A 16651-nucleotide genomic window follows, 5' to 3' on the forward strand; every position below is an offset into this window, starting at 1 on the left:
TTTTTAGTTATCTTATTAGCTATATGTCTTAGTTGTTGTTTTAGTGGTTGATTTAGAGTTTATAGTATACATTTTTAACTTATCTACTTTCAAGTAATATCATACCTCTTCATATATAGTATTAGAACGTGCAATAATAAACTTCCATTTCCAGCCTCCTGGCTTTGTGCCGTTATTGTCATCCATTATACTTCTACATTTGTTATAAACCAAGCCATACATTGTTATTATTTTTGCTTTATTCATTTATTTATTTATTTCCTGGGAAAGATTCGCCCTGAGCTAACATCTGTTGCCAATCTTCCTCCCTCTCTTTTTTTCCCCTCCCCAAAGTCCTAGTACCTAGTTGTATATTCTAGTTGTAAGTCCTTCTAGTTCTTCTATATGAGCTGCCACTGTAGCATGGCTACTGACAGACAGGTGGTGTGGTTCCACAACCAGGAAGTGAAACCAGGCTGCCAAAGCAGAGTGTGCTGAACTTTAACCACTAGGCCATCAGGGCTCGCTCTATTATTTTTGTTTTAAACAGTCAGTTATCTCTTAAAGAGATTAAAAAAAATTTTATTGAGGTCATAATAGTTTATAACATTGTGAAATTTCAGTTGTACCTTATTATTTGTCAGTCACCATGTAAACGTGCGCCTTCACCCCTTGTGCCCACGCCTCAGCCCCTTTCCCCTGATAATCACTAAACTGTTCTCTTTGTCCATGTGTTTGTTTGAGTGAAGTCATGTGGTGTTTGTCTTTCTCTGTCTGGCTTATTTCGCTTAACATAATATCCTCAAGGTCCATCCATGTTGTTGCGAATGGGACAATTTTGTCTTTTTTTATGATTGAGTAGTATTCCATTGTATATACATACCACATTGTCTTTATCCAATCATCAGTCAGTGGACACCTGGGTTACTTCCACTTCTTGGCTATTGTGAATAATGTTGCAATTAATTATTTTGAATTGTTTATTTCAAGTTCTTTGGATATATACCCAGTGGTGGGATAGCTGGGTCATATGATATTTCTATTTTTAATTTTTTGAGGAATCTCCATACTGTTTTCCATAGTGATTGCACCAGTTTGCATTCCCACTAGCAGTGTGTGAGGGTCCCCTTTTCTCCACAACCTCTCTAACATCTGTTATTTTTTGTCTTGGTGATTATAGCCATTCTAATGGGTATAAGGTGATATCTTAGTGTAGTTTTGATTTGCGTTTCCCTGATGATTAGTGATGTTGAACATCTTTTCATGTGCCTATTAGCCATCTGTATATCTTCTTTGGAGAATTGTCCGTTCATATCCTCTGCCCATTTTTTGATTGGGTTGTTTGGTTTTTTGTTGTTCAGTTGTGTGAGTTCTTTATATATTATGGAGATTAACCACTTGTCAGATATATGGTTTGCAAATATTTTCTCCCAATTGGTGGGTTATCTTTTCATGTTGATCCTGGTTTCCTTTGCCTTGCAGAAGCTCTTTAGTCTAATGAAGTCCCACTTGTTTATATTTTTGTTTCCCTTGTCCAAGTAGACATGGTAGTCAAAAAAATCCTTCTAAGACTGATGTCAAAGAGTGTACTGACTATATTTTCTACTAGGAGTTTTATGGTTTCAGGTCTTACCTTCAAGTCTTTGATCCATTTTGAGTTAATTTTTGTGTATGGTGAAAGATAATAGTCTACTTTCATTCTTGTGCATGTGGCTGTCCAGTTTTCCCAACACGGTTTTTTTTAAGAGATTTTCCTTTCTCAATTGTATATTCTTAGCTCCTCTGTCAAAGATTAGCTGTCTGCAGGTGTGTGGTTTTATTTCTGGGCTTTCGTTCTGTTCCATTGATCTGTGTGCCTGTTTTATACCAGTACCGTGCTGTTTGGGTTACTATAGGTTTTGAAGTCAGGGATTGTGATGCCTCCAGCTTTGTTCTGTGTTCTCAGGATTGCTTTAGCTCTTTGGGGTCTTTTGTTGCCCCATATGAATTTTTAGGATTCAAATTTTTTTAAATATTTATTTATATTTCCTATTACGACCATATTTATATTTGTCATTTTCATTGTTCTTCATTCCTTTCTGTAGACCTAAACTTCTATCTTCCTTCCACCCAGAGGACTTCCTTTACGATTTCTTGTACAGGTCTCCTGGTGATTAACTCCTTCAGCTTTTGCATGTCTGGGAAGTATTTACTTTCCCTTCATTTTGAAAGATATTTTCACTGGGTATTGAATTCTAGGTTCACAGTTTTTCTTTTTCTCAGTACTTCAAAAATATTGCTCCTCCTCTGTCTTCTTGCTTCCATTGTTTCAGACAAGAAATCTGTATCTGTCTTATCTTTTTTCTTCTATTGTAATATGTCTTTTTTTCTCAGACTGCTTTTAAAATTTTCTCTTTACCATTATCATCAAGTAATTTGATCATGAAACACCTTGGTATAGTTTTCTTCACGTTTCTTGTGCTTGAGTTTCTTGAGCTTCTTAGATCTGTGGATTTATGGTGTACATTATTTGGAAAAGTATCAACTATTATTTCTTCCAATATTTTCTTCTATGCCTCTGCTCAACATACTCAATATTTCCTCTACCTCCTTGACCATATTGAATATAGTTATAGTGACTGTTTTAGTATTGTTCTCTACTAATTATGTTATCTGTATCATTTTGGAGTGTTTTCCAATTCATTGATTTTTCTTATTATTATAGGTTACATTTTCCTGCTTCTTTGCATGCTGATAATTTTGTATAGAATTCTTGACATTTTGAATTTGACTTTCTTGGGTGCTGAATATTTTTGTATTCCTATAAATATTCCTGAATTGTATTCTATGACATAGTTAAATTACTTAAAAACAGTTTTATCCTTTTGAGATTTCCTTTTAAGCTTTTTTTGCGGGGGGTGGGGGGAGCGGTGAGGAAGATTGGCCTTGAGCTAACATCTGTTGCTAATCTCCCTGTTTTTACTTAAGGAAGATTGTCGCTGAGCTAACATCTGTTGCCTGTCTTCCTCTATTTCGTATGTGGGACATGGCTACAGCATGGCTTGATGAGTGGTGTGTAGGTCTGCGCCTGGGATCCAAACCTGTGAACCTCGGGCCGCCAAAGTGGAGCACGTGAACTTAGTCACTATGCCACCGGGCCGGCCCCTCCTTTAAGCTTTGTTAGGTGGGATCAGAGCAGCATTTTGTCTAGGGCGAATGTTTCTTTACTACTAAGGTAGTAGCCTTCTGAGTACTCTACTCGATGTTCTGTGAGTTAGAAGATTTTTCCATTGTAACTAGTTTGTGGCTACACAAACTCTTGCTGGCCCTGTGTGCTCACCACTCTAATCATTTGGGGTTGTTTTTTCTTCAGCCTTGGGTAGTTTTCTCACGTGTGTGCACTGGTCATGATTCAGCTGAAGACTCGGGGAGCCCTGTACAGATCTTCAGAGTTCTCTCTCTGTGCACTTGTCTCCTCTCCAGCACTCTGCCTTACGACTTCCAGCCACCTTGGCCTCTCTGGCCTCCTGGCTCCATCTCCTCAACTCAGGAAGCCTGCCAGGCTGTGCCTGGGCCCATCCTCCCTGTGCTGCTGCCTACAAACACTCTAGGCAGTGGGCTAGGCTCACTGTAGGGCTTGCCTTCCTTGCTTCCTCTCCCTAGTGACCACTGTGTGGCATTGCTGATGCTCAGTGTCTGAAAACCATTGCTCCCTGTAGTCCATCTGGAATTTTAGTTGTTCCAGGCACGAAGGTAAATCTGGTCTTTGTTACTCCATCTTTGCTGAAAGAGAGAGTTTCACAACTGATCTTAATTTTGAGGGCTGGAACAAGCGTGGAATGAAATGAATACAGTCCAACAAAGCAGGAAATCTTCAATTTATCCTGTAGCATAAACTAAGATAAAAGGAAAGGTATCACTTGTATTTTGGTGAAGAACAACCTATTTTTAAAACGTCCTTCAGTTTTCTGGATATTGTTTCTAGAGAGGAAAAAAAGAAAACCCAACCAACTTTATGATAACATTACAGAGCCCAGAATAAATTATGTCTAATTCTTACTGACAGCTTTGTAGGAGCCACTAGCAAAAGGAAACTGAAACAAATGTTATTCAGTAAGTCGAATTAGCATTCCTGAAATAGGACTGCTGGATTATGTAATGCTATCAACAATGAGGTTGGACCTGAAGCCTTCAGTCACGTGATTCATAAATCACAAACCTGAAGGTCCCTTGCAGGTATATTTCAGAATCAAATGGTCGCATGTTACATCAGTGGGGAAATAACAAAAGCCTTCTCAAACCAACCTCATTATTCCCCTTGGCTCCCCTTGATTCCTCATACAGGTCCTTAGCCCCAGGGACGGCATTGGGGAATGTGTCCACCCAGGGTCAGAGGACTCAGTGCCCCCTGGTCCCTCCGGATTCTTAACAGGGAGTTATTTCCAGTATTTCCCAAATATCAGGAGGCGTGTGGGCCTGCTTCCATATTAAATAGGTCAGACGTCAGCAAGAGTCTGTAGACACTAGGACCCTCAGGGTTTGTTTTTGCTATACAGACACTGGGGAGGAGATGGTTCGACTAGTTTTATTTATTCCCATTCAGAATGTTTAGATGAACCAGCCCTACGAATGACCAGAGAGCATAGCCTTATCTGGCACCAACCTTCGTAATCCCAGTTTTGTCATGAGGGTTGGTGGCAGGGGGAGGAGGGGAGAAGGTGTCATTTTCTGATATTTTGAGTTTTAGTCCAATTACATCTTCTGGGACACACCATACTCCATGTCTAAACAGTGTTTGTGGTAGAGACAGTATTAAATGGCTGCAATGCAATCCCTGTGTTTAGGAGTAAACATCAATGGAGTCAAAATAGCAAATTGTATATATCCACAGAATGTTAAAAGCAGAACAATAGCCAGATTTAGCCTTGGGAACAAAAGCATAAAGAGAAATGTAATTTATTGATCTGATGAGTTAAATAGACTGGCAGCCTACGGCCATGACTAGTGAACAGGGAGGTCAGTTAAACGCTGCCCCTCATCCGACAGGCTCTCCTCCTGGTTGTCCCGTTTTGTTCATGGTGTCGCTGTCCTCCAGTTTGCCCAGGCTAGAAACCCCAGCTTCTTCTTTGGCCTTTTCCTCACTCCAGAGAGCACGCTCGTCCTTAGACCCTCGCAGGTTGTCTCAGCCGGCAGCCTCCTTCTCCCTCCCAGAAGCCTCCAGGGAAGGGCACAGCGGAGGGGCTCAGGGCGGATCGGAGAGGCGGCAGAGGGGCAAGGACCGCGACACCTGCGCCCTGCGAGCCTCGCTCCTCCACAGCAGGGACCCGCTGCCCGCCTGCACCTGCGTGTGTGCCCGCACTGTGCAGACCCCTGGCCCCGCTCACTCATGCTGTGCCTTGCCTTCCACATCACAGCCAGGCAACTTCAGGGCTTGTCTTTTCCTATCACTTAAGCATTTTGACCGCTTCCCAAGCGACATTTTCTTAATGACTAGTGGCAGATAGAGTCATCATGCTATGGGAGACTCAGTTCTAAAGATCCCGTGGAGGAGATTCTATTTCAAGAAAGTGAGGATTTAATTAAATAAATACCCATTTAATTTCCCGTGCTTGGTAGCTTTCAAGAGACAATCAGTCATTTACTGTGAAGCGTGTGTTTCAGGCACTCATGGGGCGCTTCTTAACCTCCAAATGCCACCAGCTCAGCAGGGTTTGGCCTCAGAAAGTCATTTTTCTGATAACGGGTGACTCCACGGCAGGGGCCTGCATCCTTTTGCTATATTAAAGGGATTTGGTGTGCCCTGTTTTCCCTCGCAGTTATCAGAGCTTATGTGGGAGAATGGAGAACGGTAATAACAAGGCTTCTGTGTTTCTCCATACAGCTGATACCTATGTGGTTGCCAATGATTCAGTCAAATATCAAGGTAAGTCATTCCCCGGTGGACTGGAAGCTCAGTTCCTTCCAGACAATGTGATAACTTTCGTAGGCTCCTTGGTGCTCCTCTTGCTGTGGAGATAGGTGAATTCACCCTGCTCCTGGTCTCAGGCGGCTGATAATGCAGGGGCCCAGGGAAGGGGCCTGTGGGCCAACGTGACAGCAGGAGCCACGGTCCTACTGCTCACTACTGATGAGGATGTAGCTGGAGGGGGAAGATCCCAGAGTCTGAGTGGGGCTCAGTTACTGACTGGAATACAGGCAGAAAAGCTACCCTACCTTCAGAGGAGACCCATGGGATCTGGTCCCAGGCATGTCCAGAGCTATTTCCTGACCACTAAAATTGAGGTTTTTGTGATGGGAAGAATTCCATTAAGAAAGGATGGCATTGAGTGAATGACAGAATTGAGCTAGAAGGGACCTGGCCCTACTCATTTCACATATGGGGACTCATAGGACCAGAAGGAGGCCTTAGACAAGGCCGCAGAGCCAGGAGGAGGAAGACTCTGACCAAATCTGTTTCCTGCTGCCTGGCCCCACCTTGACTGAAGTGTTGTCATTGTAGGGCCAAACATACTCAAGACTAGTAAATGTAGTTATTGGGACTTGACATCGAGATGGCAAAGCTAGCCACCTGTGCTGTCCAAAACTGGGCCCCGCCTACGGCCCTGGGAGTAGCGGGGGAGGGGGGGGGAGAAGACGGGAGCCTTCTTGCTGGTTTCTTCTTAGAATTGGGAGGGATGCTAGTGGAAGAAAGGAGTGTGACCTCAAGGTGCCCAGACACCAAGAGAGAAATGCTGCTGTCGACAGTGACCACAGGCTTTGTGGCGTCGATGCTGTTTGTGGCCACTGGTGAAGGCACTGAAAACCTCATCTTGGTACGAGTTTTTATTGTGAAAAGTGCTTGTACTTCCACCTTGAGGCATTCCAAATTGCCCCTCCCCCTGCTTTGTGGAAATCTGTGGTGGTTTGACATTACACTAAGTTCTTAGAGGAGACCAACAGAACTTGATGAAAAACTAGGAAAAGTAAGAAAAGCTTACAACCTGACTTCTTCATGTGCATTAGCATGAGAACAGAGAGGTTGTGATCATGATTAAAATGTAATGAGCACTTCCTATGTGCCAAGTTCTGTTCTAAACACTCCATTACCTGATTTATCCTTACAAAAGCCCCAGGAGGTGAATGTTACTGTCCCCACGAGAAAAATCCAAACAGACTGGGAAAGCTTGTTCCCAGAGTTGTCCACAGAGGAGCCAGGATTTGAACCCAGGGAGCCTGGCACCAGGGCCCAGGCAGTTACCCATTGTACCACACGTTGAATAACTCCTGGGGGACAAATATATGTGTCAGCTCATCAACTGATGTGTCAGCTTTAAGTTCCTGTTGCAGTGAGTGCGTCAAAATGGGAATGGCATTATTTGGATGGATTTGGGCCAGGGTGACTCTAGACACATGGTCCCAGCCTACATCCCTGTCCCTGAGCACTGCCCAATTTGAGAGTTGACCTTCAGGGCAGACAGCCCTTGTGCCACGTGTAAAGTCCACCAGCAGAAGGAGCCCAGGCTGGCACTCCCTGGGTTGACTGCGACCGGTAGGAGGAAAGACACTAAACAAAATGTCTTGCCTTTCTTAACAGCACTTATCTGCGGGACTCCAGCTTCGCCTCCAGGCCATTCAGAACAACGTGAACCACCACAGCCTCAGGACGCTGCCGGGCTCGGCCCAGAGCAGCGCTGGCCTGGTGGCCCTCCGCAAGTGGCTGCAGTGCACCCAGTTCAAAATGGCCCAGGTGGAGATCCAGTCCTCAGAAGCAGCCTCTCAATTTTATCCTCTATGAGTGGACTCCTCGGCTCTCAGTGTCAACACTCTGGTTTAGCAATAATGGGTTTAAAAACAAAACAATTTGATCCAAGCAGGTTGGGGAACATATTGGTACTGTACATTCTCTTTCTAGTTTAGTAAAAGACGTGCAAAGGCCGGAGAGGGCCAAAAATGAAGCTTTCTTGCTACACATATTTCTGACAACTCCTTGGGCTATCTGATTAAGTGTTTCCTTACATTATTTTTTAAAAACCAAATCATTTTTCTTTAACTAACTTCTATTTTTTTTAAGAAAAAAAAAATAGACTGGCGGGTACTCACAGAAAAGTTGTATAAGGCCCCCTGTTGCTATTTTTGATGATAGAGAATAAATAGGGTTTTTGAAACCTTTGTAGTGTTTTTTCTTAAAATCCACTCTTGGCAATGCAATAAAAAAACCCGTCACCATAAGCCAGTGACACTTGACTGAAGCTTTTTGTCATTATCCTGGGAAAAGTGGCAGCTTGCAAGGACCATTACAAAGTGCACTTAGAAATTAGGTGGTTAAACTGTGCCAATTGTTTTCTTTGTTTTATAATATCATTTTCCAGAACTGTCCAGTAAGTTTTATTATTTTTAAAACTAGTTTTTCGACTCATTAGTTCTAGGCTGTACTTTCTTGTAAGCTTTATGATAACCACTTTAGTTTTGTGAATAATAAATTTTATTCTTTTGTTAATACTTGTATACAATTCAATTTAAAACTGTAGATTGCATACTGGACCAGGCGACTCCCCACGCTGGCACAGAGCACTGTACCGGAGTTATGTTTCATAAAACGGAATTTTAATAGTGTAAGAGCACCAAGATTTATCAGCGGTTCTCCTTAGCATTGGACTCTGCATTCACAGATGATATTTCTTTTCTCTCTCCCTGTAATGCACTGACGAAAAGAAGACTTAACATGCATTGAAGCTGTATATCGACATGCTATTAAATGCATTTTTTATTATCTTTGTGAGCCTGGGGTTTTTTAAAATCAGTTTATAGAGCTAGACGTTAGTTCCTGACAACCATTTCTTCTAAATGTTTAAAACTTCTAACTTCTCTTAAAACTAAAGTACAATAATTGATTGGAAAAGACTTTCTTTCAGATCTTCTGGTGAGAGGAATACACGATTTATTTGAAATCATTCTCTGGGCAGGACGTTGAGGGCATGAGGCAATTCTTTCCCTTTTTTTTAGGTTGATGATTATTAAGAGGCTTCTCTTTTCTCCTGGGAAGTCTGGTATCTTAATGCTTCTCAGGGGAAAACAAGTCTTCGAGTGCTTCAGTGTTTCACGTGAGTTCTAGAAAGACAGGGTGGCAGATCTTCATTCTTAGAAAATTGGCAGGAAATCCATAGGGCCCTGCACTAAGAGTGTAGAAATGATCCTTCCTCGTATTTCCCTAACAAACTCTTCTGAAAGGCCTTCCCCCCGTCAGAGTGCTCCTCCATCCCAGTCATGCTTGGGTATGCGTATGCGAACATTTTGTCCTGTGTTAGGGGAAGTGCGCATGCATTTACCTCACCTGTAAACTGTGGCAGCTTTGAGGGTATGTCGTGTCTCCATATCGCCAGGGTTTGGCATGCAGTGCGCATTTAATTAGTGTCTGTGGAACTGGATGGATTTGATTAAGCGACAGGTCTTTCCTCACCTGCCCAGTGGGCTCAGCAAGGGCTGAATTGTGACATTCTCTTTTTGAACAGGGGTTCCTAGAGGGGGTTACAGACACAGACTGCTTTCCCTGCGAGGGGATTAACTGACTTCCCATCCAGGCTCAGCTGTGGGCCTGGCTCCTTGCTGGTCCTGAGCACCCCCTGCCGCAGGCAGCCAGGATCTCGGCGGCCCCATCCTATTGGCAGACAAGGTCCAGAGTTATCCATCGTTTCTTCTCCAACCCCATCTTCTTTGCCCAGTTCTTTGAATGGACTCCTGCCTCAATTTCCCTTTGTGTCTGCATCCCCCAAGGGCTGGAGATGAACCCTCTTGACTGGCCCCATCTTATGCTTCCAGCTGTGGGGACCTGTGTTCTTCACCCCGGTCACAACCTGGGGTCTTGGTCCCACCGGGGGAAGTCTCCCTCCTTGCCCCTGAGAACTGTGACGCGTTTTCTTGCCAACTTGACCCAACAGGACCCTGCCACTTCACTGGCTGACACAGACCAGCAAGCTTCTCTGGCTCCCGCTTCCGCTCCCCACTCCATTTCCCAGGATCCTCGTCTTCTGTTACCTCGTCATGTCAGCCTCTCCAGCAAGTGGGGCTCAGAGAGTTAGCAGAAAAAAGTCAGGAAAAGATGGGACAGACGGAAGTTTAGCAGGATTGGCCCTAACAAGTAGGAGGAGAAGCTGTTTACCTGGGTCAGGGGGTGGTCGACGACAGCCACTGCCTGTTTCTGTAAAAGTGTGATCAGACTACAACCAGCCCCACCACGTACATATTGTCTGTGGCTGCGTTCATGCTGCAAAAGCCAAGTTGAAGAGTTGGGAGGGAGATTGTGTGGCCCTGAAAGCATAAAATATTTACCGTCTGGCCCTTTGCTGACTCTGGCCCAGCTGAGGGCCGCTGAGGAGCACTGCGTGGAACCCTTGCGTGGATAAATTTTTCCTACCACCTCAGGGTTTTTGAAATTTCATTATTAGTGTTTCCTCATCTGTAAAATGGAGACAGGGACACGTTCTACCTCAGAGGGTTGTTGAGATGATAACACAAGGAAAGGGCTTAGAGCGATGCCTGACACATGGTAAGTACTCAATAGAATTTCTCGGTTATGATTTTTATTCTCATGTGGAAGCCTGGACAAGTGGAGCTCCCTGCCCAAGGCCACACGGCTAGCGAGAGGTTGGAGGCAGAGCTGGAACTTGCCCTCAGGCTGTCTGACCCCAAGGACTGCTCTCTCAACCGCTGCCCACACTGATCCTTGCCACACCACGCACCAGCCCCAGGTGACAACTCTGACAGCAGCAGAGGGCGGAGAGAGTCCCACAAATTTGACCTGCTCCAGATGTGGCCAGCACTAATGATTGGCTTAGAGAAGGGCCCAGGAATAGACTCTGGTTTCCTTCCCTCACGAATCCTACTGGTTTCAGAGTGTGAACAGAACATTCTGAGATTCCCAAGGATGGAATGAGCCAAAATCTGCAAATGCATAGATTCCATGCTTGTTTACAGTGGGCATGCCTCTTACTAGTTGAATGACCTTAGACAAGTTATGAAGCTCTCTGGACCTTTGTTTTTCCTCATCTGTAAAAGGGAGCTATCTACCCATCTCCCTGGGGGTGATGGAAAGCTCAAATGGGTGGAGGACGGTGATGGTTCTTGGGATACTGTACCAGAATCTGGACCTCCAGGAAGACTGGTGCCGCCCTATGAAGACCACATGAGGGGACAGTTCACAGCTGCAGGCTCATCGGATCTTTCCTTCAGCCGGTCCCTCAGAAGCAAGACCTACAAGACCCATGGGAGCTGAAACGTAGTCATTAGCTAAAGGTGTCCAGTCTCCATTTTATATGCTCTCTTGGCAAGCGTGTCATTCTGCCTGACATCAGGATGTTTTCAGCAAATCTCTTCCCTAAGAGTCTCATCTGAGGCCAGGTGGTTGCAGCAACTCCATCTTCATATCCAAGCTACAACAGGCCAGATAATGTTGGCTCCGATCAGAGCAGGTGGGTTATCCACCAAGACTCTCTCGTGAGCTGGGATTGAAGGGCCTCTGGCATTAATCGGACAATACAGATCATTTAATATACCTCTTTAATGGAATTAATTTGCAAATATGTTTATTGGGCAAATTGGGTGTTTTGACAGTAATCGTCTTAAGAGGAATGAAGGGAGTGGTTGGAACTCAGTGGAATAGTACCAACCATGTTGAAAGTTGAGCCCTTTGGGAGATGGCTGAAGTGTTATTAGTAAGAGGCTGGCCAGTTCCTTCCACTGACAGGAGCAGCAACGGTGAGCCTCTCGTGAAGACGATTCAAGAGAAGCCGCAAGAGCCACCATGTACTGAGCATGTACTAGGTTCTAAGCACTTTGCATATATTCTCTTTTCTCCTCTTAGCCCCTTTTCCCCCATGAGATCAGTGTTATTATTATCCTCATCTTGCAGGTGAGGCAACTGAGGCCCAGAGGTTAAGTGACTTATCTAAGGTCACACAGCTGGCAGAGTTAGCGTTAGGACCGGAACGCCGTCCGACTCAAAGACACAGCTTCACTCAGTACATATTAATTTCTCTCCCCTGTTTTTGGTTCTGAGCTCTTTCGGTTAAACTGTGGCAGGAGCATGGGATAGAGAAATCTGAGGGCTTTTTCTGAGGCAGCTGAATCTTGTTGGCATCTCTGTCTGTTGATCATCTCTCATAAATTTCCACCAAGCCGGCGTCACTTCATCTGACAAAGGCATTTTCTCCTTGCTTTGGGGATTCATTTATTAAAAAAAAATCATAGCTCACAAATTAAATCATGTTTAGTTTCCCACTTAATATAATAGTTTTATGGCAAAGAATAAAATGTTATGAATTAAAGATTGTGATGATGAACTCTGTTAGATTGGGGAGCTATTGAGAGTTCCCTCAGCCCTATAGAGACTTGCCCCTAATTAACTATAATCGTCGCTACCCTATATGAGGGTTCACTGCATGTCAGGCACTTTGGAGACAGTAATCGCACTTACTCTTCACGACAATGATGTGAGGTAGGCAATTCTGTTATTAACTCCACATTACAGATGAGGAAACTGAGGCACAGAGAGACGAAACATTTGTAGAAGTCACTCAGTAAGAGATAGAGCAAAATTTGAATCCAGATATGCCTGCATCCACAGCCCTTGTTCTTTCTAATAGACAATTCTGGTAGTTAAATGATGGGTGAGAGTCCTTTGCTGCTCCCCTGACCAATAAGGTCACGTAGAATTGTGTGGACCAGAAGTCACCAACTGGCAGCCTGCTGGCGGAACTTGGCTCACAGCATATTTTGTTTGGCGAGCTTGAACTTTTCATTTCTCCTTTTGGTTCGAATGCCTTCGATGGAGCACGCAGCCTCCAGTGTTGTACAGTTCCCACTAACGACTTATGCCTCCCTAGCAAGAAGCCCCCCACTGCCTCCTTGCAGACATCCTGTTGCCCCTGGGTTGGTTTACAAGGCCCTGGGAGCTTCACTTGTTCACCTGCCCAGCCCTGCAGGCCTGGGAGTTTGCCACCCAGTTTAGACTGACCCTCTATTTTATGGGGTCAAGAAGGGATGGCATTTACCAGCATCATTGAGCAAGCCAGTGGCAAAGCACGACTTGGGGCTGTGCTCTCAGTCCATAGTGGCCCTTCTCTCCCTGGCATCACTCCTTGTCTCCACTCGCATGGCCACCGACTGGGGCTCTGTCCCTCCAAACCCACGTCCATCATTTTGACCTCATTTCAGGTTGGTGCTGGTCTCTTCAGCCCACCAGCGTCCTGGTTTCTTCCAGCTCAGAGGAGCTGAGGTCGGGATGGGGTGGCACAAGGTGAGCCCCTGGCACCAGTTATTCCCCGCAGGATGCACAGGATATTGGTGGGGGCCAACAATTTGGTTGAACAAAGAGCTGGCTTTTTAATTATGCAGCCCAGACAGGCCCCCGCCGGGGGTTGCCTGGCAGACGCCCTGATTTCCGCTCCTTCAAGTAGCCACTTGGAAAAGAAAGGAACCAGCGAGTAATCAAGCGTGAAGGACAGAAGCACTCCAGGTGAGGGCAATCACGCTGCCCAGCTGGGGGTGCAGGGGTGGGGTGCGGGGGCTCCGCAGAGTGGAGTCAGGCCAGTTCCAGACAGCAGGGTGTGCCCAGAGCCTTCATCTCCGAGTGCTCAACGCGGGGCTAAGGGCTGAGGGAGGCAGATGGCGGGGAGCACAGGACACAGGCTCTGCAGCCGGGTCCATACCAACCTGCTCGCTGATACAGGCAAGTCGATGAATCTTGCTGAGCCTCAATTTCATCACCTACCACATGGAGCCGGCATTTTTGTAAAGAGTAAACAAAATGATGCCCGTCGGGTACTTAGCACAGAGAGGGAATCATAAACAAGGATGATAGCCCGCCTCTAAGGAGCACTCACTACCCCTAGGTGTGCCAGGCTCTGTGCTAAGCACCTGGCGTTCATGCCGCCATTTACTCTTCACACGGTAATGCCATGTGACAGCTGGTGTTTTGCTGAAATAAAATCACAGCTTGCAATGGAATTTGGCTCCAGTTCTTTTGAGTGCACCGTTCCTACACTGCTGGGCTTCCTGCGGTGACTCAAGGCTCCCCCCACGTTTCCCTGTTTGAATGAGCAACTGGGAAATCCTCCTCCATATGGCGCGTTCTGTCATCATTTGGACTTCACATAGTGCGAACACATCCTTGTGTGTGTAATGGGGACAATATTTTGAAAATAATAAATGGATGTGTTCTTTATTCCCCAGGAAACCATGTTCCCCAGCCTAGCTCCACGGATGGCCTGGGGCAGAAGGAGGTTCAGATTTAGGGAAAGTTCTGGTCAGATGGGATGAGGTAGAAGAGAGGCCACCTCTTCTGGACCTTAGTGGATTGTTGGCAAAAGAAAAAGAGAAATGTAAGGCAGGGCTGAGAGGCCAAGTGGGCCCGTCTGCACCTTCCCTCTTGGGGGTGAGGATGTTGTAGAAATGCCCAGATGGAAATGCACCAGGGAGCCGCACAACATGGTGACACCCGAACCTCCGGAGCCATGCCTGCAGCCCCATGCAGCCCTGGCGGGAGAGGTGGCTGCCAAGAGGAGCCTGCACCCCAGCTCCAGCAGCCCTCTCCCGGCTGCATGAGTGTGCAGATTCCGGAGTCCCCACAGCTGGTGCTGAGGGAGCAAGATGATGCGCAGAGCCTGCGGTCAGGAGAAAGAGACCGCTACAGCCTGGACATTGCAGTGGTCACCCTGAGACTAGAAGAGCCCAGGCAGTCACCTCTCCAGGAGGCAGCTCTGGCTGGCCTCAAGATCTGCCGGGACCCCGATCACACCACGTGGTCTGAGCCGCGCTCCCACAGCAGCAGAGACCACAGACTCCTGCTCTGGGCACACCAGGGGGGCAGACCTGGGAAGACGGCTCAAAGACTGGGCATCTATCCAAAAGAGACGGAGTTGTCTAGAAGAGACTAGATAAACTGGAAGAGGCCCAGATACCATCAAATTGCAAATTCAGGTTTTTCTACTCCCCTGCCTGACAATGAGGTGGAGACTCTGAACGGTTATGTGAAATAAAATGCTATATTCTTTTCTTTATGCTGTGTGTATGGTGTTAAATTTGTAACCCACAATTAATTAATCAATTAGCCAATTCTACAAATATTTCTTGTGCCAGGCACGTTTGGGGGGCTGGAGATTTGACAATGAATGAGACCAAAAACCAGAGTGGGCTCCTGTTCTCGTGCACTTGACATTCTAATGGGGGGAGAAGGACAGTAAATGTATAAACATATCAACAAGTGTTCTTAGGTGGCAAGAAGTGCTGTGCTGAAAATAAACTAAGGCGACAGAATAGAGAATGACGAGGAGTGGTTGAAGAAAATATCAATGGGGGACTTAAAATGGGACCTAAAAACCTCAATGCAAGGACATAAAATGGGAAGGGGCTGGTACATGTGAGGAGCATCAGGAAGGCCAGGGTGGCCGAGGGGAAGGGCGGGGGACGGAGAAGGGGTGACGGGACGGGGGCGAGGGAGAAGCAGAGGCCAGGTGAGGAAGGGCCTGTGAGCTGGGGCAAGGAGTGTGGCTTTTGTTTTAAATGTGAAAAAAGTATTGGTCAGGTTTTTAACTCACATATGATCTGACTTGTGTTTTGTAAAGGTCCCTCGGCTTCTGTGGGAATGGGCAATGGGGGGCAGTGGAGGTGGAAGCGGAGCGCCTAGGTGGGGCCTCTCGGTGGGATCCAGGCTGGAAGTGATGGTGGCTCGGACTGCAGTGGTGGGAGCCAAGCTAAGCAGGTGGAGTTCAGTGTTCTGGAGATCGAGTTGATAGGACTTGCTGATTTATTGGCCACCGGTCCAAGGCAAAGAGAAAGAAAGGATGACCGTTAGGGTTTGAGCTGAGAAACGGCGGTGGTCGCTGAGGCCGTGTGTGGAGATAGGATGGAAAGGATGGGAGGAAGATAGGATGACGAGAGGTCGTGGAAGGAGAGCCAAGAGTCCTGCTGGGTGGCGATGAGATGCCTACTTACAGGAAGCGTGTGGTTGGATACCCTCAAGTCGGGAGCTGATTGGGGAAGTTGGGACTGAGGGTACAAACTTGGGAGTCATGCGAGTTTGATGGGTCTTAAAGCCGCGAGACTGGCTGAGCTTGCTGGCGCAGTGCAGGCAGACGGAGGAGAGAGGCTGCTGGGGGCAGAGCCTGGGGCGCAACCACGGAGAGGCCCAGCAGAGAGGAGGCAAGCCAGAAACGGCCCCAGCCGACTTCTTTTCTCTTCACCTGCGATGGTTAAAATAACACTATTTGTCACCAACAGGCAGTGAGCACAAATGTGGGCACTGAAATCTGTGTGTTTTCCCATGATCAGACATGCTTATTACACTTTTTTTTTGAAGTTTGACATAAAATGAAATAGAAAACGAAATTCTCATAGAGAACATCCAGACCCCTGAGAATATGTCGCGTGTGAAAGGTTAGGGGCAGACCTCCAGGAAGTCAGTGGCGTTCAGCCAGCCCCACCCGGAGTTCCACAGAACAAGCGCCCGTACATCGGGTCTTCCTCAGCCCCGCTCTCTGAGAACAGGTTCCGAATGGCCTCGCTGATGACAGTGCTTGCGGTTGGCCATGTTGTCACCACCCTCCAGACCGCTCCATGCTCCTGGGCGTGGCCTGGACGTCCTTGGGCCGGGCTCTCTTCAGGGGTGCCATCCCCCAGAGGCAGAACCCGCGGCGAGCCCACCATCAGAGCGCCTGTCCTC

General features: G+C 46.5%; 1 protein-coding gene across 7 annotated transcripts in view; it reads left to right on the plus strand.

Moving 5' to 3' along the window:
- Positions 1-8707, plus strand: part of UNC79 (unc-79 homolog, NALCN channel complex subunit) — a 240407-nt gene extending 231700 nt beyond the window's left edge. For all 7 annotated transcript variants that reach the window (XM_070250302.1, XM_070250300.1, XM_070250306.1 and 4 more), the window contains 2 exons: positions 5840-5881; positions 7532-8707. In XM_070250302.1, the coding sequence (XP_070106403.1) occupies positions 5840-5881; positions 7532-7732 (243 nt within the window). In that variant the 3' untranslated portion in view covers positions 7733-8707. The remainder of the gene's footprint in view (positions 1-5839; positions 5882-7531) is intronic.
- Positions 8708-16651: the final 7944 nt, after the last annotated feature.

The sequence above is a fragment of the Equus caballus genome, chromosome 24, assembly GCF_041296265.1.
Source record: "Equus caballus isolate H_3958 breed thoroughbred chromosome 24, TB-T2T, whole genome shotgun sequence".
Taxonomy (NCBI): domain Eukaryota; kingdom Metazoa; phylum Chordata; class Mammalia; order Perissodactyla; family Equidae; genus Equus; species Equus caballus.